The sequence below is a fragment of the Callospermophilus lateralis genome, chromosome 19 (assembly GCF_048772815.1).
Source record: "Callospermophilus lateralis isolate mCalLat2 chromosome 19, mCalLat2.hap1, whole genome shotgun sequence".
Lineage (NCBI taxonomy): Eukaryota > Metazoa > Chordata > Mammalia > Rodentia > Sciuridae > Callospermophilus > Callospermophilus lateralis.
The window spans coordinates 28,739,287-28,763,397 of NC_135323.1; the positions used below are offsets into that span (position 1 = coordinate 28,739,287).

The following is a 24,111-nucleotide window of genomic DNA, read 5'->3' on the forward strand; positions in this document are numbered from 1 at the left end:
GTGCTCATTGTGAGTGCCGGCAGAGCGGAAGGGACAGACGTTTGGTTTCAGATGTGCAGGAAAGAACCTTGAAGATTGCCTTGCAAGAACAGTGACAAAGCACAGACAGCAAGGTGAGCACTCCTGGGTGCCTGCGGAGACCCGGCTGCTCTGGTTGGCTGGTGGCTGTGCTGCGGGAGGACCTCGGCCAGGGCAGCCTGGAATTCCCCTCGCTTTCTCGGCTGCGCAGCATTTTGCCACCACGTGGTGACACCGGGTCTTTATTCCCGAAGGCTCCCGGGGCACTTGAATTAATTAAACCCGTGCGTTTTTCTCTGGTGAGTCTTCTGTCACAGAGGTCATGACAAAATGCCACAGTGTTCTTTCTGCCATCTATGGCATCGCAGTTTTGGCCACTTATTCTTTTTGACACTCGTGAGTTGTTCTCTGGGACGCACAGGGTGGAGTTTCTCAGGAGGGATCCTAGGGAGTGGGATGACTGTGTCAAGGTACATGGGCTCTTCCGGGTACCCCGTGACAGGTGGCTCACTCTCCTACCTTCCTCAGTTCTGGGCAACCTGAGGGAGTGACCTAACTCATGTTTCCTTGATCATTTCTGAGCTTGTGCCTTTTCACATGTTCACTAACCACTCTGATTTTTTTTTTCTGAGAGTGATGTTCACGACTGTGGTATTTCTTTTTTTTTTTTTTTTTTTTTTTTTGGTGGTGGTGGGGGTATCGGGTGTTGAACTCAGCCACCGAGCCACGTCCCCAGCCCTGTTTCATATTTGATTAGAGACAGGGTCTGAGTTGCTTAGCACCTCGCTTTTGCTGAGGCTGGTTTGAACTCGCAATCCTCCTGTCTCTGCCCCGGAGCTGCTGGGATTACGGGTATGGGCCACCGAGCTCAGCATGTGCATCTTCTGATTGTGTTTGTCTTTTCTTGATACAGAGCTTTAAGGTTCTGTGAGTTTTCAGCTTTTGGAACTGCTGGTGAGACCTGGCTGGGACTCCCCCACACAGGACTGGGCACCGCACGGCCCTGGGAGATGCCATCTGTACCTCTGTCACCACAAACACGAGGGGGAGTCTTGAGTGCTTCCCTCAGATGACGTGTGATGTCCTGGGAAAGGGGACCTCTCTCTAGGTCACACATGAATCCAGTGGTGACCTGGGTGTGTCTTTGCCCGTTCTTTAGGGCATCTTCCCATGACAAGAAGCTCTTACTTTAAAACTCCAATGTGGAGGATGGCAACCATCTCTTTCTTTATGAAATCCTTTCCAGGTAAGAAAGCCTCCCAACCCAGGGTCCCATGCTGTGCATTCTCTTGGAGCAGGAGTAACGTGCTGCCTTGCCTTAATTTGTGACTGCATGCGATGTGAGGGGTCCAATTCATGAACTCCACAGAGAGGGACCGCTGTCAGGGATGGACGGTGCATGAAAGAGTCCCCTTTCCTCAGTGCTCGGGGAAGCCACCTCTGCAGTGTGTCTGTAAAGAGCAGCTGGTCTGCTGCTGTGTTTTTATTATGTTCCATTGGTCTGCATCTCTGTACTCTAGTAATCTGTTAGGGCAACCCTCCATTTCTTTTTTATTCAATATTATATTTATTATTACTGACTATTTGCTCTTGAATATAAAGAAATTCTAGAATCAGCTTTTTACTTTAATTAAGAAAATCCTGTGGGTTTATTATTTTTCTTCTCTCTTTGGTGTGGTACTGGGGATTGAACCCAGGAGTGCTTCACCACTGAGCTACACTGCCCTCTCCCCCTGCCCTTTATATTTTTTGAGACAGGGCCTTTCTAAGTTGCTGAGGCTGGTCTCAAACTTGCCATCTTCCTGCCTCAGCATCCAGAGTAAGTGGGACTACAAACACCTGACTCCTGTTGGGATTTTGATCAAAACAGCAATAACTATTATTATCAAATGAGACTAATCAGTCTTTTTCATAACAGTGAGAATTTCTATCTATGAATACCTAATTCTTCCCATTTAAATCTTCACTGTCTATCAACATAAAGGTTTTGTTTTTCTCCTGAAAGAGCTCTGACATACATTTATTTCTAGTCACCTTTCTGCGATGCTTGCTCTCTCCAGGGGTATCCTTTTTAAAAACCACTTGTGATTTGCTGCTGCTGTGGAGTATGTGATCACTTCCACACATTGATGTGCATCTAGAAACTTGTTTAAAAATTGAGCCTCACTTGAAAATGGGCACTTTTATTTCTTGTGTTGTAATACTTAAACTTTTATTTCTTCTTGTTTTTCCACACTAGCTAAGACTTTTCATTAAATGGAAGTAGCAACCACAGGCGTTCTTGTCTTGATCCTGGTGGCAAAGAAAATGTTTTCAACACCACGGGGTCTGGTGACTGATAGATGTGTTTCACCAATACCTTTTACCAGGTTAAAGAAGTTTTCCTCTATTCCTGGTTTGCTGGTGATTTTTATCAGGAATGGATTTTATCAAGTTCTTTTCCTGTAACTATTGAAATGACAATTTTTCTCTTTTAACCTATTAATGACATTAATTGACACGGCTACATTTTTTGAATGTTGAACCAAATAGCATCCTGTGATGGACGGAGCTTGGTGGACTCAATGGCCTTTCTAAGGCCCCACGTGTGCACTCATAAATAAGGCTGAATTTTATTTTTCTTGCACTGTTCTCATCTGGTTTTGGCACTGAAGTCACATAAGCTTATAAGATACTTCCTAAAGGAGCAGGCAAAGGATCAGAACTGTGTGCTCCCTGAAGACCATGAGAACTCTCCCAGGGAGCCATCTGACTGTGGGATGCTTCTGGAGGAGCTGTGAGGCCATCCAGCTCCCACTGCCTCTCCAGTCATTGAAATAAAGCTGCTTCTAGCATTCTCTTGTCACCTCTCCCACCCTGCCCAGCTGCGACTTTGTCCCTACTTTTACATGGAAGGCAGGTCCCAGTGGTACGGTGGGGTGGGGTGGAGGCTGCCAGAGTGCCCGGATGTGCACGTTCTCTTGGGCCCTTTCTATTTCATGCATTTCAGTTCTTATATCTATTACTATTAATATCTATGTATTTACTTAATATTGTTCATTATAATTAATGGGATTTAATTATTATTGATATGTAATCCTTATTATTAATATCATTAGTTTTAATTAATGATATTGTCATTTCCTTGTTCCTGTTGGAATTACTCTGCGGCACTTTTCTCAACTTGCTGTGGGGGGAGGACTTCCCAGTCTCTCACTCCCTCTGACGTAAGCACTTGGGTTACTGCCCAGGAGGGTTTTCATCTCTCAGGACAGCTGGCCCAAGCACCCAGGTCCCCTGCTAGGGCTGCCACAGCCAGCTCCCCACCCCAACTGTCCAAACCAGGACCCTCCCCAGGGAGAGGAGAAGGGGGACAGTTCAAAAGACCCCGCATTTTCTTAGAGGGTATATTTACCGGAGGGCTGGTTTAAGCTGTCCTTAGGCTTGGACATGCTTTCAACTGGATTCAACATGTAGGTTAAAACCTGCCCCCCATCAGTAGGCTGGGATCAAAAAGCAGAAAATTAGGTATGGCAATCAATCAATCAATCTAATTTCAGTGTGAGTTAGCTTTGATGACTTTGCTATAATAATTATATATAATTGTTATGATTAGAAAATCTCAAACTTTTCAATCAAGGACAACAGCTATTTACAGGATTCTTGCGAGGCATTCCCGGGCACACGGCACCTTTCACCTCATCAACAGCGCCACCATCCATGTGGCAGAGGGAGCCCACCATGGCTGGGGGTGAGAAGAAGGGATGCGGGTCCCAGGTGAGGCAGAGCAGGGGAGCAGGGAGGAGTCTAGCAGGTAAGTGGCTGCCGCAGCCACCAGGGCAGGTCATCCCCACACGTGGACGGCCCCCTCGAAACTCAGTGCCATGGACCCTGGAGTCAAGGTGCCTGGCTGTCTGCAAACCTCCTCTGTGGCTCCTGCTGGCTCTGTGTTCTCTTTCAGGGGGCCTCGGGGAGGAGGCAACCTATACAAATTCTGGAGCAGGGCCAGGGCATGCTCAGGGCAGAGCGCGGGCTCAGCAGCCCAGGCCCTGGCTCCATCTCTGCTTGACAGAATCAAAACCAAACAGCAACAAAGCAAATTCTGGGCAAAGAACATTTTCTACACTAGTCTGTAGTTTTTGCACGAGCTGAAGTGCCCTGGGACGAGCTCAAAGAAAAAGGCGGGAACCAAAGCCACGTTTGGCAGAAACCAAGGAAGGCGTTGAGAGGGAGCCTCCAATGAGAGGCTCGATGAGAGGCTCGCTGGGCCCCACAGGCTGCCCCAGCCTCCGGCAGAGGGAGACCACCTGTACCACTCCCAGGGCCTCCTGCAGAGTCCCCTGCATGAACCCACAGTGAACCTACCTTCCTCAGCAAGAGCAACACTCCTGCGCCTGAAGTAACTATGAGAAAGTCACTAAGTAACTAGACATTTCTATTAGCTCACCTAACATCCACAGAGCACACAGGAGGAAGAGGAGATGGGGAGGTGAGGACAGGGCGCAGAGCCACAGGTACTGGGATGAGCAGGTGTACAGAGCTGGCTGCAAGGGTGAGGTGGGGCGTGGTGGGGTGGTAGGGACTGGTAGTCGGACCGTGTCACAGATTTCTGCTGAATGTGATTTTAGTTGCTCTTGCTGCAAATAAAGGAATAGCTCTGAGCCATGGTGGGTATGTTAATTTGCTTCATCACAGTGACCACTTTAAGATCTGTACGTATCCCGTGACATCATGTTGTATGCCTTAAATATACACAATAACACTTATTTTAAAACACATAGTAATTACCAGAGGTTTGATAAATATTAACGGTGCTAAAAAATTTCCTTTTTAAAGTGCCTTTTAAAAGTGGGCGAGTGGCAAGCCATCCGCTCTCAGGCATTGCCTTCCTCCTGTGGGGCCTGGAGGGTGCTGAGGAGCGAACCCAGGGCCTCACACATGCAGGCAGGTGCTCTGCCCGGCCCAAGGCATTTCCAATCTGACAGGACCAAAGCCAAGCCCCTAGCCCACGGAGAATGCAGGGCAATCTGTACAAAAACTGGCCTTGATTCTCCCCACTTAAAAAAATCAATTTAATAGATAAAAAAGGTGATGGGGGGCGGAGAATAGACGTGTGCGTGCTGCCAAACCCAAATGCAGCTGCCAAACCCAAATGCAGCTGCCAAACCCGACTGCGCCCAAGGGGGAAGGGGCAGGGAAATTCCAAGAGCAGTTTGAGAAAGTACGGAAATGAGATTCTGGACAAGGGCTGGATAACCTGGAGTCACTGCTCTGTCCCCAGGTGTGGGTGGTGATCACTGTGGCAATGCTGGGCAATCTTCCTGCTTCCTTAGTTTAGGGGACACACACAGGTTTGAGGGTACAGTGTCATGGTTGGAAGCAAAAATAACCAAAATGGTCTTGGCATCATGGTGAAAGCACAAACAGCCGGACAGGGTCAGACTTCATGGATCAGCTGAGCCTTTTTTCAGCAGTGAGGCCCAGCATCACTTTCTGGATAGATAATGGCACCTGGTCACAGGAGGAATCTGTGCTTATATAGGCTTCACTGCAAAGTGGCTTAACCATTCAAGACTAACAGAACATATCAGGGCCCTCAGGAGACAGGCTGTGAGAATCTAAAATTTGTTTTTACTGGGCAAATGTGTTTTTCTGGGCAAGGACGGAGGATCTAGAGTTCGGCACTTATCCCCACACCCCCAGGGTCTATTGTATATCTCTGGGAAAGGACATATTGGGAGAGGATCAATGCTTGCTTTTCCAGGGATTGTCCTGTCACTGGGTGATGACTGCTTCACTCCCAGGGACTGTCCTGTCACTGGGAAAAGATCGATGTTATCAGTGTGCTGCTTTCTTCCTCCCTCCCTCTTCCCAGGCCACTCTGTTTTGGGGCTATCATTTCCAACCCTCAACGCTACCCACGACTTATTCCCACATGTTTAGAGAAGGCTGGGTGGAGAGCAGACGTGGCAGATGCCAACAGGTGGGCAGCTGGGTGGAGGTGCACAGGTGTCAGTTGCACTGAGTCTTCTATCCTTAAGCGGCTTCAAAAATTTTCAAAACAAAAGAAAAACAAGCAGACACAGAATCCTGCTGGGCTCTTTGCAGGCAGAGAAACCCTAAGCCAGGGGCCTCCCAAAAGCTTCGGAACAGAGAGCAGATAAGATCAAGTGCAGGAACACGTCAGGTAAGTGTCACTCATCAGGTGAGGATCTGAAGACAGACACCAAGGACAAGACTATCCAAGGCCATCAGAGGCCTGGGATCCGGGCAGCCTGCTGGGCCTCAACTAGCCAAGGATATGGGCACTCCACGAGGATGGGTACATAAAAAAGAGGGGCACTGATCCACCTGGGGAACTCTTCACTGGCACTGCGGCCGTTCTTCTCCATGGACCTGGGGCATCCTGGCATCTCCCCTTTGACCTCCTGCCTGCTCAACACACCTCCTCCCCTCCCCTCTGCTGTCACCTGCCTACTGAGGGTTTGCCAAACAGGAGCCTAGCTACTAATGCTGGAGCTCTGGGCCAGGATTCCAGCCTTCCCAAGCGGTGTCAGCGAAAGGCACCAGTGTCCAGGCTGACCCACAGGGGAACCAGGGACCGCAGGATGACAGCACTCCTCGGCCCCCCAACACGGCCCTCCCTTCGGGCCCTCCCCTCCTGGGCCTGTAGGTCACCACGTGCATCTTCCTGGAACCTGTTGTCGGCCTGTGCCAAGCGCCACCCTCCTCCACCCTCGGTGCTCTCCGTGGGCGCCGTTCCTGCTCTCAGGCAGCAGACATCACAGGATGTCTCGGGTGACACGCTGCAGTTGTCTGCCAGACAGCTCAGCCATTCTTTGGAAGGAACCACTAGAACACACTCCCTCACACTGGCAGGCTTCCTCCTGTGATTCCTGCCTGGCCTCTGGGGTTCAGATCCAGTGAAATTCCTCCCCTTCAACCCTCAGAAAACACCAGAATGTTCTGTCTGTTCCCATCTATTCCCTGCAGGAGGCCTGGGGCAGCAGCAGCCCAGACTAGCTCATAGCACAGGGCGACCCCTTGAGGTGTCCGTGGGCTCCTAAGGCCATGGAAGTGCAACCCTGCAGGGCATCTGTCCCCTGAACCCACCACACCTTTCCACATCAACATGCAGCTTCCCTTTCCAGAAGGACTCGTACTGAGGACCTGGAGGGGAAAATCCCATTACGAGTGCAAAGTCTGCACCATGAGGGGTCAGTGCAGCTGACGAGGCTCTGCCTGTGCAGATGTCCTGTCAATGGCATCGACTCAGTGAGACTGAGATGGCAGGCACAGGGTGGCTGGGGCATGGACTGAAGGCGAAGGCTTACCTCCCCCTGGAAGCTCTTCAGCAGCGGTGCTACCTGCTTGCGCAAATCCTGGGGCAGCAGCAGTGGGGCAGCAGCAGCGTGGGGAAGGAAAGAGAAGGGAACACTGGTTAGCGCTTCAAGACAGAGTTCCAGAGTTCTGAGCTGATGCCCGCTACATAAAGCCTTCCCGCCCCTCTCCCAACCTGCGTGCCCACTTGGGAACTGACGCTCCCTTACGTGAGAGCACAGCGGGTCTCACTTCCACTAAGTCCCGGTTAGAACGTGCCATGGGCTGCAGTCCCCATGTCGGTCTAAGTGGGGTCACTGAAGCTGCTTCTCTCGGGAAGGCCTGGGCCGCTGTCGTGTTTCAGCAGCTATCTTGTGCTCTGCTAACGGGAGGGCCAGCCTGTTCTGAAGCCCTGCCTGGCAGTCACTGGGAACTCCACCCTGAGCCAACAGTCCTGTGCCCATGCTGTAGGAGGGGACAGCCTGTCCACATACCCCTACGATCTTGAGGATTTACTTTTAGGCGTGTAAACACCTGTCTGAGGAAGACCCACACGCCAGATCGGATTCACTATGTCTGGGACAAGAACATCCACAACTTTTTTCAGTTCCAGGCTGACCCAGATGTATGTGCCCATCTGAAACCGGCCAGGGCTAGTAAGGACAGACACCAGTCCGACCAAGGCACAGGAAGAAGATAAAGTATTCTTTTAGAAAAATAAACTTAACGCTATGAGAAAATACAGGAGGAAAGAAAAAGTCAAATTATGGTGGTGAGGAAGTACTTCATTCACAGGGATAGCGGGCGAGCTGGGGAGAGGGGCAGGACTTTTGCAGCTGATAGCAGAGGGCCAGGGCTGGGCTCTCAGGGCGCCTGCGCCTGCGCCTGGGCTCTGTGGACCCGGGGTGACGGCAGGCAGGAGCGGGGGCTGGGGTAGAGTTTCAAGGGGTTCAGAACAGGGAGGGGGATGGCAGATCTGGGCAGCGCTGATTCCAACTTCTGGCTCAGCCACTCTCTAACTGTGGAACAGGGAAGTCACTTTGTGAGCCTCAGCCACCACCTCTAAGTGCCTAAGGGCGGCCTCGTCTTCCTGAAGGAGGCAGCGGCAGGTGGGGCTGGGGCAGGCTGCTTGGCTCCTGGCACTCCGCCCTTTCCAACTGGAGCCCAGTGAGCCTGGCACCTGGACCGTCAGCCTCACACGGAGATGGATGAGGGGAGCCCTGCCACCCTGGGGCGGTGGGGAGCCCAGTCCTCTCCCACTCTGGGATGCTGTAGTTCTAGAACTCGCCGGAGGTGTGCCAGCTTTGGTAACTGCCTGTTCAACAGCATTTTGGGTTCCATTAACCAAGCTCCTAAATCAAAGGGCCCTCCATGCTTAGCTCTTGCAGATGGACTCCCCCAGACATAAAACTACCCATCATCTCCTCAGGGCCGCCCATGGCCTACCCAGGGAGCCTGGTTAGGAAATCTCGCTCCAGGAGGTGCCGTCCAACGCGGGGGCCGATGGCCACGTGTGGCTATTTATGTCTAACTGTAACTTAATTAAAGCTAAATAAGGTTGGAGAATTCAGCTCCTCAGCCACTCTGGCCACGTGAGGCCGGCAGACCCAGAACGTCCCCAGCACTGCAGGGCCCACGAGCGAGGCGGCTCCGTGAGCTTCTGTGAAGGAGCCACCCCACGTGACTCGGCCCCTCACTGCACAGACAATTCATCCCCCCTCTCAGGGACACGCTTTTCTGAAAGATGCACTCCTAAACATGTTCCCTATTCCTAGAGAAGACCACGTTTCAACTCCTCCACTGGATGGTTTTCTGGATTCCTTTTTTTTTTTTTTTTTAATATTTACTTATTTTTATGTGGTGCTGAGGATCGACCCCTCAGCACTCTGCCAACTGAGCCACAACCCCAGTGGTTTTCTGGATTTCTAAACCAAGTTCAATGACAAAAAATAATCACACTCTTTCTCAGTTTCTTCTGAACTCAGGCTGTCCTAATCGTGGCAGGCACAATGATGGGTCCCTAGAGATGCCCACATCTCGATCCCTGGAGCACATGGGAACGCTGGATCTCATGGTGATGGGGACTTTGGAGATGTGAACAAATTAGGGACCATAAGTAGGGAGAAGACCAGATTATCCAGGTGGCCGGTGTCCTGGCAGTGTCCGTATAAGAGGAAGGCAGGAGTGCTGGGGTGAGGGAAGGGGACTTGAGGACAGACGCAGGGTCGGAATGCTATCGGGGTACAGGCCAGGGACTGAGGGAGCTGGGGAGCTGAAGGAGACCAGGACAGACCCATCGCTGGGGCTGCTGAAGGGAACATACTCGGGCCACATCTTTGCGATGGCCTGGTAATCCCGTTGGGATTCGTGGGCTCTGGCGTTGTCAGATAACAGATCCCTGTTGTTCTGGCCTCTAAGACCAGGTGAGCGGCTGCAGCAGTGGTGGGAAGGAAAAGCAGGCGGGTTCTTACCCTCGGCACTCCTCAGAAGGCAGAGGGCAAAACGTAACACTGCGAGGGGATGAGGGACAAGGGCCACCAGGGTCAATGCCACATTCCAAACACCATGAATCAGCCACAGTGCTTTGCAGGAGGCCTGGTCTCCCTGCGCAGTGATGCAGGAGGGTAAGTGCAGGTGGGAGGTGTGTATGCCTTGCTGGTGGTGACCTGGTGCCCTGCCGGGAGTGTAGACCCTGGTGGAGCAAGGGAGGGCGCAGGTAGACTCCCCTGGAGAGAGGGGGTTCTCCCCCTCCCCAGGCAAGGACAACAGGAGGATGGCCACGTGGCACGACTGTGGTCACAGACTGCAAACCCAGGACAATGGATGGAGTTAGCGTCCGTTTCCGCAGAGGCTGAATGTGCATGAAGGTGGCCTGGTCAGGGGCGTGGCTGCCTTGGCCAGTGTGGGCTAAGAGAGATGCCACTCACCCCGCCCGGGACTCACAGTCCATGGCATCCAGGGCACCAGAATCGCCTCTAACACACTACACGAGCGACCCTCCTCTCACACAGGGAGGCACAGACACATGCGCATCTTATTTTTAACAACGAAAGACATGAAAAAATCAAGGAAAATAAGCCAATGAGAGGCTTGCCTTCCAACTGTCAGATGCCAAGGAGCTGGACTGGAAGCTGGCTGCTCGCCCCTAGGGGACTATGTTCATGGGGTGGCCCTCGGGCCCTGCCCTGCAATATCTGACAGCCAGTAGCCCTTGCTGACCCCTTGGGCTCTGAGCAGTCCCCTGGAGACAGCCAGGGTGGCCCAGCGCAGGCTACATGTCCCGGCATTCCTCCCTCTGAGCTCCAGACAGGGACTTGGTGACAGGAGTGCAGCCTCTGCTTTCCGGCTGGGGCTGCTGCGGGTGGCGTGGGTTCTGCCTGCCCCTCTTCCTGCAGCTTCCAACGCAGAGCTGGGTGGCATTTTGCTGAGGACACCCAGGCATGGGTGAGTTGAAGACTCTAGAAAGTTGGAAGTGAGTCCCCCCATACCAGACCCCATGTCTGCTTCCCCAGAGGACTAACGGGCCCTTTCCTGCAGTGTGGCCCGGGCCTGGAACACAGGTGCTCTGCAGTCTGGGAACTGGCAGTGGGTCGGGTCGGCAGAAGACCAAATCTGGACCTGCTGCCCTGGGTGTTAGCTTGACCTTGGGCTACACCTCAGGCCAGTGCTGGTCTCCTCCAAGCTACTAAGGACCTGGCACACCAGAGGGACTCAGCCCTGAGTGGAGCGGACATGAGAGCAAATGAAAGAACAAGTGGAGAACAGACGACCCTCCAGGGGGTGCCGAGACCCAGCAAGCGGGAGGTCGCAGCCTACAGAAGAGCCCTCGGGCCTGGGTTCCCGCCTAGGGTGGCTCAGTCCATGCAGGCCAAGCCAGCCACACACAGCTTCCTGTTCTCTAGCGCCACCCTGACGACGCAGCTGGAATACGTGAAGTTGGCTTTGGCTTCATTTCTACCAGCGTGTCCCAAATGCGATCCTTTCACAAGAAATTGATGTAAAAATTAACAAGGTATTTTTACGTATATTTCCATTTTATTTTGTTCACTGACTTTCATTTATGCTTTGAGGTTCTGCTGTCTGCTGTGCACTGCATGCTCAGCTCACCGTCTCAGTTTGGACTGGCCAAGGTCAAGTGCCTGTAGCCTCACGGCTGGCAACCACTACCCTGGGCTGCTTGGGCTAAGAGACATCCAGTTGGGGCTCTCCTGGGAGCGGGTGGTGGCAGGGGCAGGGGGAAAGCAGGGAGAGCGCGGGGCCAAGTGAGGAGGGAACTCAAGAGGAAAAAGGCAGTCACTGTGCCAATGCTGCCCCGAGATGAGGACTAGGAAGGGACTGCTCACGGGATGTCGCAGCTTGAGCTGAGCCGGGGACAGAACCAGCTCAGCAAGTGCAGGAACATCCTGAGAAACCCGGAGTCCAGGGGAAGGAGGCAAGAGAGACGCACAAGGTCTGAAGTGCCAACTCAGTGTCTGCCACGAGCTGAGCACTGGAGCCAAGGGCTCCTCACAGTGACCCCACCAACATGAGGTACATGTCTGCTGTCCAGACAAGACCCTGAGGCTCAGAAAGGGAGGGCAATTTGTTCAAGATTACAGAGCTGGAAGGGTTATAGAGTTTGAACCCAGATCTCCCTCTAAAGTCCACACCACAGTGAGGTTTTTTAAAGGATGTAATCACGGTGGCCCCATATGGGCACAGGTACAGCATACAGAGGCCACCCAGATAGCAGGCCACATGGTGGTGGGATGGGGCGCAGGGTATGTACAGGCCCATCTCTCCAAGGCTTATCAAGGCCCAAATTCAGAGAGAAAGAGTGAAGCCGGATGGGGCCTTGGAAGGAGAAGGGCAGGGGAGCCGAGACGCGGGTCACAGCAGGTGCCCCCCAGCCCTGCCCACCTGGCACAGGGCTGCCTCCTGAGAACACCAGCTCAGGAGGTGAGAAAATGATTTCAACGTCTATGGTAGAATCCCAGCTGGGCCGAAGAGCCTCACTCGCCCCGTGTCCTTACATAAAGCAAACTCCTCTTTAGCAACATGCTGTTCTTTAAAAAAAAAAACATTTATTTGAGCATTTGCAAGTCTTGCGGCGACCCCCTGAAACAAGCTTTGGTATTAAAGCTGGACGTGTTTGTACACGCATGCGCACATGCATGTTTAGAGTCAGTTGAGAGGAAAAAACCGCTATATGTTCACACATCACACGCAAACTGACACCGCCGCGCTCCAAGTCACCAGCTAAAAACCACTCGTTCTAATTTTATTTTTGGCAGCTTGAGACATTCTTTATCCAACTCTGCTGCCTGCAAAGATTCTCCAGCTCTGCACCTAACTGAGGAAGAGACCCGAGGATGCTCGATTCTAGCCCGCGGGCTCCCTAGTCAGCCAGGCCATGGCTCCCTCTGTTCCCCTCTCAGAGTGCAGCGCCCGGGCCATCTGAGCGCTGCGGACACTGCGGTTCTGGGCCACCCACACGCCCTCTGCTACCATCGCAGCTGAAGCTAGTGGGCTCCGGCCAGTCACAACCACACTAGATGGGGCGGGAAGGAGCTAGCGGCACACACAGCTCCAGCGAGGACCTGCAGCTGCACACGTAGTTCAGCCACAGGCTGCCCCTGACCCTGGCTTCTTTCCAACCAGTTCCACCCACAGAGCGAGAGGCAGCGAGCACCTCCACGTGGCGCAGAGCAATGTCCTGGACAGCGCTGCGATCAGGTGTCTGCTGGCAACAGCCACAGCTGCTCGTTTCAACCCTCCCTCGAGTGCACAGCAAAGAATGAGCCAGGTCTGTAGAGACGCGGCCACGCGAGAGGGATTGCATTGTTCTCAAAACCGCTGATTCACATCACAGGTTTTAGACCAGAAAACTGAACAGGAAAGTGCCATTAAGGCCTTTTCCAGATGACAGAGGAGCTGGTGAGATGAGTTCTCATTTAAAAGCAAGAAAGACAAAGCGGCCAGGCGCCCTGAGGCCGCACCTGGAAAGCAGGAGCCCTGCAAACCGGGCTGCCCAGGCCTTCACAGTGCAGACCTCGGCCTTCTGCCATTCGGGGGGTCGGGGTGGTCTCTGCAAGGCTCTGTTCCTCTGGGCCCTACTCTCCTGCTTCCCAATGGCACGCAAGACCAGGGCAGGGCGGTGGCCTGCGCACCAGCCATGTGCCGGACTCAGGGCTGGCGGCTCCCTGAGCTGCTGTGCTGGGCCCAGCTCAGTCCCTGGGAGGATGGCTCGGGGTCTACTAGGAAGGACAAGAAATTGCTGGGCCAGCATAGATACTGTGCGCAAGGGAAAGGTGGGTCACAGACGCACCTTCAGGCTCACAGAGCAACCTCCACAAATATTTGATAGTCTGAGATTTTCTGGATATTCTACTAAGTTGCACAACCTCTTTTTTGGGGGGAAGAGGTACCAGGGATTGAACCCAGGGGCACTCGACCACCAAGCCACATCCCCAGCCTTGTTTTCTAGACTCAGGGTCTCATGAGTTGCTTGCGCCTTGCTTTTGCTGAGGCTGGCTTTGAACTCGCGATCCTCCTGCCCCTGAGCCGCTGGGATGATAGGTGTGCGCCCCCGCACCGGGCCACAAAGTCCTTTTCACTCCACAGCGACTAAGGCACTTCTCTACAGGACAGTTCTACTATATCCAAAACCTGCTGCGGTCTTAGTGTGCTGTCCTCGCTGGTGGCAGCCCTGCAGTGGGGTCCTGCCTTCTCTGGTGACAATGTGGACTTTCCAAGTACTCCGGGCAGGGTGGGAGTGGTGGGGTAGCTGAACTGAGTCACCCAATTCTGCGCCTGTTGGAGGGTTGCCTGTGGCCCTGCAGCAGGATCAGGAGCAGCCTGGCCTCCCTCACCTGCCCACAACCACCTCCTGTTCCAGACCCACCTCTTTCCCTGGCCTCAGGTCACATTTTCTTCCTGTGTTGGGGAGGTGAAGCATTTGTTACAGCTGCCTGGTGACGAGGCACACCCCTCCCCCGCCAGGGCTGGAGAATGTCATCCCCACGTGAGTTCCCTGGCCCCTGGTTTTCCCATTAGGCCTCACAGCAACCAAAGTCCAACTGGAAAATGTGTTAAGGGTATGTCAAAGACGACCATCCACGGCTCATTTCAGCAAATGAACACGGCAAGTGTAACCTGTGCCATTGCTCCATGCTATGCTCAGAAAACACACTGCTTGCTTAATTCAGATGTCACTTATTTTCATACTCTGATTTTGAAAATGGTGAAACATAACAGTGCAAGAATTATAGCTGATAAAACACAGTGCACCACAAAATGAATTCAAATTAAAATAATAGGTCCTAGGTTTTACTTTTTAAATCTATAGTAGTCCACATTTTAAGTATTTTTTCAAAAGTCTCCTTTGCTTCTAAAACACATACTAACGTATTTTGCGAATTATGATTTTTGCTTCAAACTGATTTGTGGGAGAGGATGGGGTGGACAGGGTGAGATGAGGGTGGTGATGGCCATTACATGACGGTGAGACCTGGGGGCTGGGACCATTCACCTGACCTGCGTGCATCTGAAACAGCAGACACTTCCCCACACTTTCCCTGCGGGGTGCACAAGGCCTTCAGCTGGGCACTCACAGCATCACAGAGCAGGCCAAGAGCCAGGGGAGCACAACCAGGGCACCTCTCAGATCACAACCGACAATTCGTCAACCTGCCACTTTGGCAGGTTCACCTGGAAATGCCAGGTCCCTCTGGTCTCGTCTCTTGCCACAGTGTCCTGGCTGACCTGCCCATCCTGGGATGGGCTTGTCTAACTGGGGCTTGTCATGGGGTGGGAGTCTCCCTGGCACAGGGAGATGCTGCTATTTTGAGGAAGCTGTCCTGTACCACAGTCACTAGCAAAGTTCGTGAATAATCACTAGGGCCTGGGGGAGGCAGAGTAGGTGCAAGGTGACCCCTGCTCCTGTCCCTCTCATATGCTATATGATATGTGGCTCCCTCAGTGGGGTGGGTACAACAGCTCCCCGTATCCATGGCTCTACACAGGAGAACAGCTGGCCTGAAAATGGGGAAGTGGGGAGTGGCTGTGGTTCAGGCTTCTGGGGGAATGCCTTCCAATCCAAGGGCACTTGGGCTGGACCAGGCTCCCGGTGAGGGCCAGCACATAGCTGGCTGCTGTTCTAAGCTCCTGCAAGCATCTCTAAAGCCATCAACCCAACTCCCGCCCGGGAAGCAGTCACCTAGAAAGCCCCTACCCTGGAGAAAGAGGGCTCTGGGAAAGCAGGGGATAGGGTTCTGAAACAGCCGCTGGCAGTGTCCACCACCTACACAGCCTATATTGAGGAAAGAATGCTGAAGACCTTTAAAGTGCAATGCGCAGACAGCCAGGTTCTAGATCACTTGGATGCGAGCAAGCGGCAATCTGAATGGAATAATCTCTGAAATCCAGACATTTTTATGTAGCATTTTTAAAGGGAAAAATATGCTAAGAAGTTTAATTTCAGAAGTTGAGCTCACCATTTATAAGAAACTAGAGTGGATGCAACATCACACAGTAGAGCAGCTTAACAATCCAGGGTCTTTCTAGAAAGTGACTTCTTCCCACCAAAACATTTCCCTTAACAAATAAGGTGAGGCCCCCTGTTCTAGACCTGAGAGCCAGACCCTAAAGCGTGTGCCAGGGGGCCTCTGGCCACTGAGGCTTCGCTCCGAGGTATGCAGCCCCCTGATGTGTGCCGAGGACAGCTGTGCTCACGGTCATCAAGATGACCTACACTAGGAGCAGCGTCCTAGGCCAGGCTCACTGCCTGCAGGATGTGTCTGCTTTCTTAAGAAGCCACATCTTCTGATAGGAACTTCTGGGAATGTGTGTCCTAGGTATGAAGGTCTGGACAGTGCCGAGGGGAGGACAGTCCCTCTTTGTGTTTGCGTCCCTGGATTTCACTTGTGGCAGCTGCGATTCTCCTTGTCGAGCATGCCAGAGCCCGGGTGTGGGGCCAGGTGTGGGGTTTCCAAACTAGACAACACGCTGTGTGTTTCCCGATGGTAGCTGAGCGGAGAGTGAAGTTTCCCTTTGTTCCAGGATCCTGGGACCTTCACTTCCCATCTCATCACTGAAGATGAACCACACAGTATTGACGGGCACCCTGCCTTCCAATGCTGTCACAGACAAGCACGTGCTCCTTCCAGCCTCGGCGGTAGAAAGGGTAATTTTAAATGGCATTTAAACTGGAGTGTTAAATAAAAAATATCTTTCCATACAACAGCAGACAGTATGTCCTGGCAATTTCTCAAAGATTTTAGTTCACAGATTTGAGAAAATTCCATTAGCTTTAATTATTTATCAGCAGTCAATTTAGATTACTGTTCTTGACCTATTTTCACGGCGTATGGGCCACCCAGCAATGGAATAAATGAATAGTCTTTTGCTGCAATGGTTGATTTTCTGAAATAATAGAAATCTAGTTTAAAGAAGGAATGAAACCCCAAACATGTAATTACCACAACACAGACCCTGCCATCCTGCTTTGTAGCTGGATAAAATGCACATCTTTGTGAGTTTTTTGGTTATTAAATAAGATTATCTTGAAAGGGATAAACTGGCTCATGCTATAATTTCTTCCCATTTAAATTTCTTTGCTCCATTTAAAACATGTTCTGTGTCCCGGTGGAAAGTCCCCTTATGCTGACGGATGAGCCTTCAGCACTATCCTAAAAAAGCTGTGTGCCGGAGGACGGGCTAGGGCGCCTGGTGGTGAGCGGTGAGGGCCAGCAAGGGGCACTGGGGGCAGCGGTGCCCAAGTTCCTGAATAAGAATGAACCTGCAAGACTTGCCAGCTGACGCACAGTGGCCCAGGTGCCGCATTGTGGACTCCAGATGTAGGCAGAGGATGGAAAGATGGGGTGCAGAGGATGGTAGAATGGGGGTGCAGAGGCCAGGGGGGTGCAGAAGCAGGGGGGTGCAGAGGCAGGGGGGAGAGCAGACTGGAGATGTGCGTAGGCCGGGCAGGAAGGAGGAACTGGAGGCGTGTGGCAGCAGCTGAGCACTGTGGCAGACCCTAAATGTCACAAGGCCATGATCCTCAGGGAAGGGTTGGGGAACTCCTGGCTCCACAGACCCTGCCAAGGGTCCAGGAGGTCAAAGCTATTTGTCATCTGCTGTCCCCATGTTTTCCCACAAATGAAGAGCTTTCTAGAAGGTCTGCGACCTGTGAAGACACCCTCCTACTGACACTGCACAAAGCTGCGTTCACACCTTTCACGTGGCCAGTGCCGACAGACAGAGGCACACTCAAGCCGAGCTCCCAGTTTTAAGAGACCAGAGAATTGCTAGAGAAAGGCTTCACAAGGATTCTCGTCTGGGAGCCAAAGCTGGTGACGGCCAGCATGTCAAGCTGCGTGTCCACTCTGGGGACAGTCCTCCTGTGGGCCTGGACTGGTGTGTCCGTGCTGGCTCTCACCATGTGTGCTTTGTTGCCCCTGCCTATCTCCTATGGCCACCTGTCCCGGGGCAGCAGCCTCCTGCAGGACACTGGATGGTCAGAGGGTCGATCCTCTCATTTCAAACTATTCTTCTGGGCTGCTTTCTGAACTGCACACATGCAAAACTCTAGTTTTTATTTGAGAACTTTGAAACGCTGCTCTGAGTTGTCAAAGACCAGAACCCACATTACACGGGTCTTTCATTCATTCAGAGCCCACATGAGCATTTAACAGGTGCACTGAGTAAGAGGGCAGGGCACCGTCCTCGAGGGGCTGGTGGCCTGGTGAGGGTGGTCAAGGGCCTCCATCTCGGCAGCCTGTTTGCTGTGGTGCTGAAAACCTGTGGCCGAGGGAACCCACAGGTCGCTCCTCCCAGGCTGGCTGTGAAGCTGACCCTCATGGACAGTGCTGCACAGGGGCCCTGTGTGCCAGGCTGGGGGCATTTCCTGGGGCACATTATACCCAGGACTCTCTGACACCAACAGGAAGGGTCACCCTGCTTCCCTCAGACAAGGCCACTGCTTCACTTACTCCAGACCCTGACCCTGCTGACATGCAGATGAATGGCCATTTACAACTGGAATGTGGAGCGAACCCTCGCTTAAGGCTTTCACCATCCAGACTGTTAGAACCACCACAGACGAAGACGTCGGAGACGGAGGCATGATCCATGCCCAGGAGCCCAGTGCATGCAGGATGGAAAAAAGGAGGAGCACCGTGGATCCCAAGTAGGGAGACATCCTGAGGGAGTTTTCAGTAAGGCGACCCAAGGCGGCCTGATAGGGAGCTGGTAAGAGTACCTCTCCACCAAGAGCGAATGCTGAACATGCACATGGCTTCCATCCTTCACCAGACACTGGCTGGGGGAGGACTGGGGTCTCCTGACACCACCACAGGGGCCTTCAATTGTGAGCAAGACCACCTGGTTCCCAGGCCACCCACGTGGCTTCCATCCACAGGGGCCTCGTGAGTTGAGTCGCCACTGTACAGGGAACAGACCACTACGCTGAACCACCCAGCAAAGCTCACACGCGGGCTGTGTTTCAGAGGCAGGTCCAGGAAGGCTTCGTGGGCAGGGGGCACCCGGGTCAGGTGGGGTGGGGTGGGGAATGACGGGGAGCCACACACCACAAAGTACATTGTCAGTGGAACCCTAAAGGTGCAAACACGAACAAACACACACGCAGGGGAACGTCCCCAGTCCACAGTACTTTGAATTCTAAAGCTTTTTGAGCATGGACACAGTTGGGATCTCAGAATTTGGACTAGACATGCTCAACGGTTAATGTTTACACCAATACCCCCAAATCTGAAAAATTGAGAAACTGTAACTGTTTACAGTCTGCTGCGAACACTGTGCTGGGGAATCTGAACCTGCACGGGCACCTGTAAGACCTGGAAGGGCACTAGCGTTGAGCGGCCAGCGGACCCATGGGTATGGGACACAGCTCCCGCTTCATTCCTCTGCAGGTCAAGTACGTCCTTTTAAACATAAAAACGTTCTTTTGAAAACTGAATATGGCTCACAGAATGACTGGATTATGTACGCGATGGTCACTCAACGTCAGTAGCACTAGGCAAGCTACACCCCTGGGCACGTGGTCAGGCCTGTGCAACCCACAGACAGCAAACACCAGGGCTGTCACTGCCCAGCGAGACCACAGTCACGTCCCCAGGGCAGGATACCTCCTGGTCCATCTCAGACTCACACCTGCTGCATTTAAATAAAACACTAAGACTGGCCACATAGCCATGCTACAGAATGGTGTGCACAACATCCTAATGGTTCTGAGATATCTACTGTCTCAACATAGAAAGATGAGAAGGCTCTAAGGCCACTGCCTAACACCCATGTCCAGAGGGTAGGGGATTCAGCACCTTCTTCTCCATGCTACATGCTTCATGTGATATGCAGATTTCAGTAATGAGCATTCATGCTTTTCATCCAGAGGACCAGGTCTCAGGCCTCAAGGAATCTTGGAGACTTAAAACATCATCTCAAACTGACACCTAAGGGGCAGGAGGGCCCCCAGCCAGTCCCAGCGTGAGCAGGGTCTCTTCAGCTCCTCGTCGGGAGACATCTGTATTCAGCAGGCAAACCATGAGCAAGAGCAAGCAGACCAGGCCCAGGCCACGGAGCAGCTCTGCCACACGCCCTCTCAGTGCTGCCTCAGGGTCCTCGGCTCCCCACTCCAGGGCCTCTGCAAGCTCATCCGCCAACTGTGTGCAGCTAGCTCACCTAAAGTTCCACAGCCTGCAAAAGGCCAGGAAACAGGCGGGACCCAAGGGTACCCCATGGCCACTGGGCTTCCTTGAGTCCTGCCTGTTTCCACAAGTTGGGGTGAGAGCCTTTGCGGCATGTGCTGGCAGCGCGTAGATTTTCCCAGCATATATTATTGATCTCTCCTCTGCGCAGCCACTGTAAACAGTGTGTGCTGATGATCAGGCTAGGATAAAGGGAAGCCTCTGCAGGCTGTGGGCTTCCTGGTGGAAATCCCGCAGACCTGGGCCAATTTGCTCACCCACCTATGCGAGTATTTCTGACCCACCACGAATCACAGCTGGTTGAATCCACAGATGCGGAACTTGCGGATGTGGAGGACGGCTGTAAGGGCCTCACGAAGCACTACAGAAAAATATAATACCCAACAGAGAGAGCTCTGCCTTTCAACTCCCCTCTGGAGGATCCCACCACGGCCACCCCAAACCCAGGCTCTCACTGTCCTCTGGGACCAGCCTCTTCCTGCAGTCAGCTGCCCTTCTGGTGTGTCCCTCCCCCTTGGCACACATTTGCCAGGGACCCAGGCAGCAGAGCCAGACACAGCTTGGAAGCTGCTGCACTTGAAGGAAGCACACAGCTGGGTGCTCATCTGTCACCCTGTCCCTGAAAACACAGCCACGAATTACATCTGATCTCAATGGCAGACAGGACGTGAAGAGTCTGTCTAGGAGCAGATCAACCAGCAGAGCACAGACCACTCTGCTTCTGGCAAGGGAGGGACAGTGACGATCACACTACACACATGAACCCGGGCCTAGGGAAAATCGCTAAGGTTTAGAGAGTTCCGTGTGCATTGCTAAATACACAGCTTTATAATACTGTGGCATGAAAAAGAAATAATAACAATAAAGGGGTCACAAAGACAAGGTGTAGAGACAGGAAAGCGGCAGAGTCCTCCTGCAGTCGTTCTCAGGGCTGATACCAGGAGTCACTCCACACGGCCCTGGGACTTTCTTTTGAATATACACGATGGCTTCTTTGTAGCAAAACAGCTTAGGAGAGAAATGGGTGAAGACACCCGCTCTTGGCTGGAGCTGCTGGCCAACCAGATGAATCACAGAGAAGTCCATAAACGTCGAGAGCAGCTGCCCGGACTTTTCTTTTATTACCATATATGGCAAATATAGATCTATTTATCTCCAACCATCTCAACTTCAGCTTTAGCAATTTTCATACCTTATTGTCTTTCCTAAAAGTTTATCTTGATCTACGACACAGACTGTGTGCCCAAGGATAGCACTAAACCTGTAACCCAAGGCTGGGCGTTCGGGGGAGGACCGCAGAATGTCCACAGAGCTGCAAATCCGAGGCAGGCCCTTGTCTCCAGCTGTCCACATTCCAGCCACATCCAGCTGAGCAGCACAGGGCAGAGGACTCCCCGAGAAGGCCACCTGAACAGGCCTCTCCTGGGTGCTGTGTGCTTCTTATCACATGCTCAGGCACTGGCAGAAAAACAACGACTGGCACTGATGGTCTTTGAAATATTCTTTTTTTAAAAAAAATTCTTTATTTGTTTATTTTTATGTGGTGCTGAGGATTGAGCCCAGTGCCTCGTGCATGCTAGGCAAGTGCTCTGCCCCTGAGCCCCAATCCCAGCCCCTGATATAGTCTTTAAAGAGATAAATAGCAAATATATTTTCAGGCTTCTAAAAGCTAACTGCTGGGAAAGTCCAGGGTGGCTGTTTTAGAAGTTCTCAGGGAACTTTTATCCATTCATTCAATAAATTAATACTGAGGGTCAACGCTGTAAAGGTAAGCAGCCTCAGCCCTGTCCCCAACCTGCACCGAAGACAAATGCACGGGTCTGCACACACTGGAGGTGGTCAGGGCCGTCCCCTCCCAGGCCTAGGCTGTACCTCATGGGAGCCCACCAGAGGGGACGCTGGGAAAGCGCAGTTGTCAGCCTATCCGCAGCTGCTCTCCTGCGCCCCCACGTGGCACAATCTTCAGCTAGAACATCTGCCACCATGGGCCCACAGAAGCCACAGGAAGAAAACTGGCTGTGCAGAAAAGACATGGTCCAATCTCCCAGCCGTCCACCCGGTGGTGTCATGCTGAGCACTGAGCACCCACCTGACCTGAGACTCCATCAGGCCTCCCTGGCACCACAGAGCAAGGAACTGCCAGCACTGCTGATGTGTTTGATGGCTGCGAGAAAGTCTATCCTAAACCAAATGACACCAAGTCAACAATCCATGTTAAAAAAAAACTTGGTGAAATTATTTTAGAACACCCTTTAGAAAGTCCTTCCTATAGCCCCAGTTCATCTGGGGACCTGCCTGTGTGCCCAAAAAATAAGAACCCCTCGGCTCCCCGACAAGGGAGGTGAACCTTAGTGTCCTGCCTGCTGCAGGGGGAGGCACTTCCTGGTGGTCTTGGGAAAGGGGCTTTAGGGTAGGGGGTGACAGGATGGGAACGCGCCCTTCTCCAAAGGTCCCCTGCTTGACTAGGATTGGTTACAGTGTCTTACGGTTCCTTCTCTGGGACACGAGGTTCTCAACATCCAGTTGCACCAGTCTGGCAGGTATGCTGGGGGTGGACAGCTCAGACAGGCCACACAAGGGTACACTCAGAGAGGGCTCTTCCAAACACAGAGGCCTTCTGGGGGCCCACAGGAATAAAGTTTCATACATTAAAATGGAGCCTACGTTTTGGGCTGAGCTATGCCTGTCACATCAGCAAGCCACCAATGGGTGCTGGGACAACCCTCCTCCTCAGAGCTCCCCCAGGAGCACACAGGCCCATGTGTGAGCTACACGTCAACAGGCATAAGGACACAAGCCGACCCCACCACAGGCTGAGCCTACCACATGCCAACAGGCACACAGCCGCGAAGAAGCCTCTCCCTCCTCCCTCCTCCTACAGGTGGACATGCGTGCCAAGTCAGTTACAGATGTGTGCAACACTGAATGTGGCCTGACACGAAACACTACATGACACAGGCTTGATCTAAAAGACACTCTGCACCCCTCAGTCACCCTGCGATATCCTGTTCTTGAGAAAACATACATGAAGCTCACGTTTACAAAAATTCAAATGGACCGGATTTTGAAACCCTGGCTCTGCTACTCAGTAGCTGCATGAAGTTTGCTTGATCAATTTTCACCTTCCTGAGCCTCAGTTTCCCTCCTGTGAAGACTGTCGCTCCTGGCCTTGTAAGGCTTTCTCTGATTTGAATCCTGTTCAGCGCATTGCGGGCATCGAGAGATTCCTTCTGAATGAATGCAAACCCAGAAGGTGCTCCAAGTAGCTGCTGCGTGACCACCATGGTGACAACACCCCCTTCTCACATCTGCCTTCTTAAGAGTTCCTTAACCCCCACAGCCTACGACCTCTCGGGCCTGCACAGCATTACGAAAGCCATTTTGGCAGTTAGACTGCCTGCAGTTCCTCTGGACTGGGACAGGGCTGTTAGTCCTTCCCAGGCACCCTGGCCCTGGCCAGGTGTTCTCCAGATGCTGCTGGGCAGCCAGCGCAGGCTGCACTAACTCTGTTCTCTCCAGCTCGGCCCCACTCCATGCCTTCAAGCTGCCAATCACAGCACAGAGGGCTTTTCCCAGACAGAATTTCCAGAGGTGACCTCCACGTGCTAGCTTATGGCCAAGAGAGATGTATTCACGTGCCACCGGTTTCCTCCAGCATCCACCCCGCTCAGACACCTGCCTTCTTCCCCAGTAAGTTCAGGCTGACCTCATCCGGGTGCCCCGGGCTGGAGAAGCTTCCTAGAAGAGTCTGCAGAGGCAGCACGGGCAGCTTGCCTCCTTTCTGCTCTCTGAGGAGTCTCCCGCTCAGGCTGCAGCAGCGACCTGCCGTTCCCCAACACACACTGTCTTCCTATGTTGTTACATGTACCACAGAGAGACGAAGCTAAGTGAGGCACGCTGTCCACTACGGCGCCCTGAAACCATGCCTGCTGATCTTTTAAATGACAAGAACATTATGCAACACAAAAGGAATTTTAGTAATTCTAAAGCTTCTACCCAACTGAGAAAATTTAAATTTATAGAAACACACACTGGAGATAAAGAAGTCCCAGATGGTCGGCTGTCACAACCACAACCCCTGGTGTAAAAG

At 52.6% G+C, this 24,111-nt stretch overlaps 1 protein-coding gene across 11 annotated transcripts in view; it reads right to left on the reverse strand.

Moving 5' to 3' along the window:
* Positions 1 to 24,111, reverse strand: part of Cux1 (cut like homeobox 1) — a 315,533-nt gene that overhangs the window by 164,787 nt on the left and 126,635 nt on the right. For all 11 annotated transcript variants that reach the window (XM_077106064.1, XM_077106063.1, XM_077106062.1 and 8 more), the window contains exon 3: positions 7,332 to 7,379. In XM_077106064.1, coding sequence (XP_076962179.1) covers positions 7,332 to 7,379 — 48 coding nt within the window. The remainder of the gene's footprint in view (positions 1 to 7,331; positions 7,380 to 24,111) is intronic.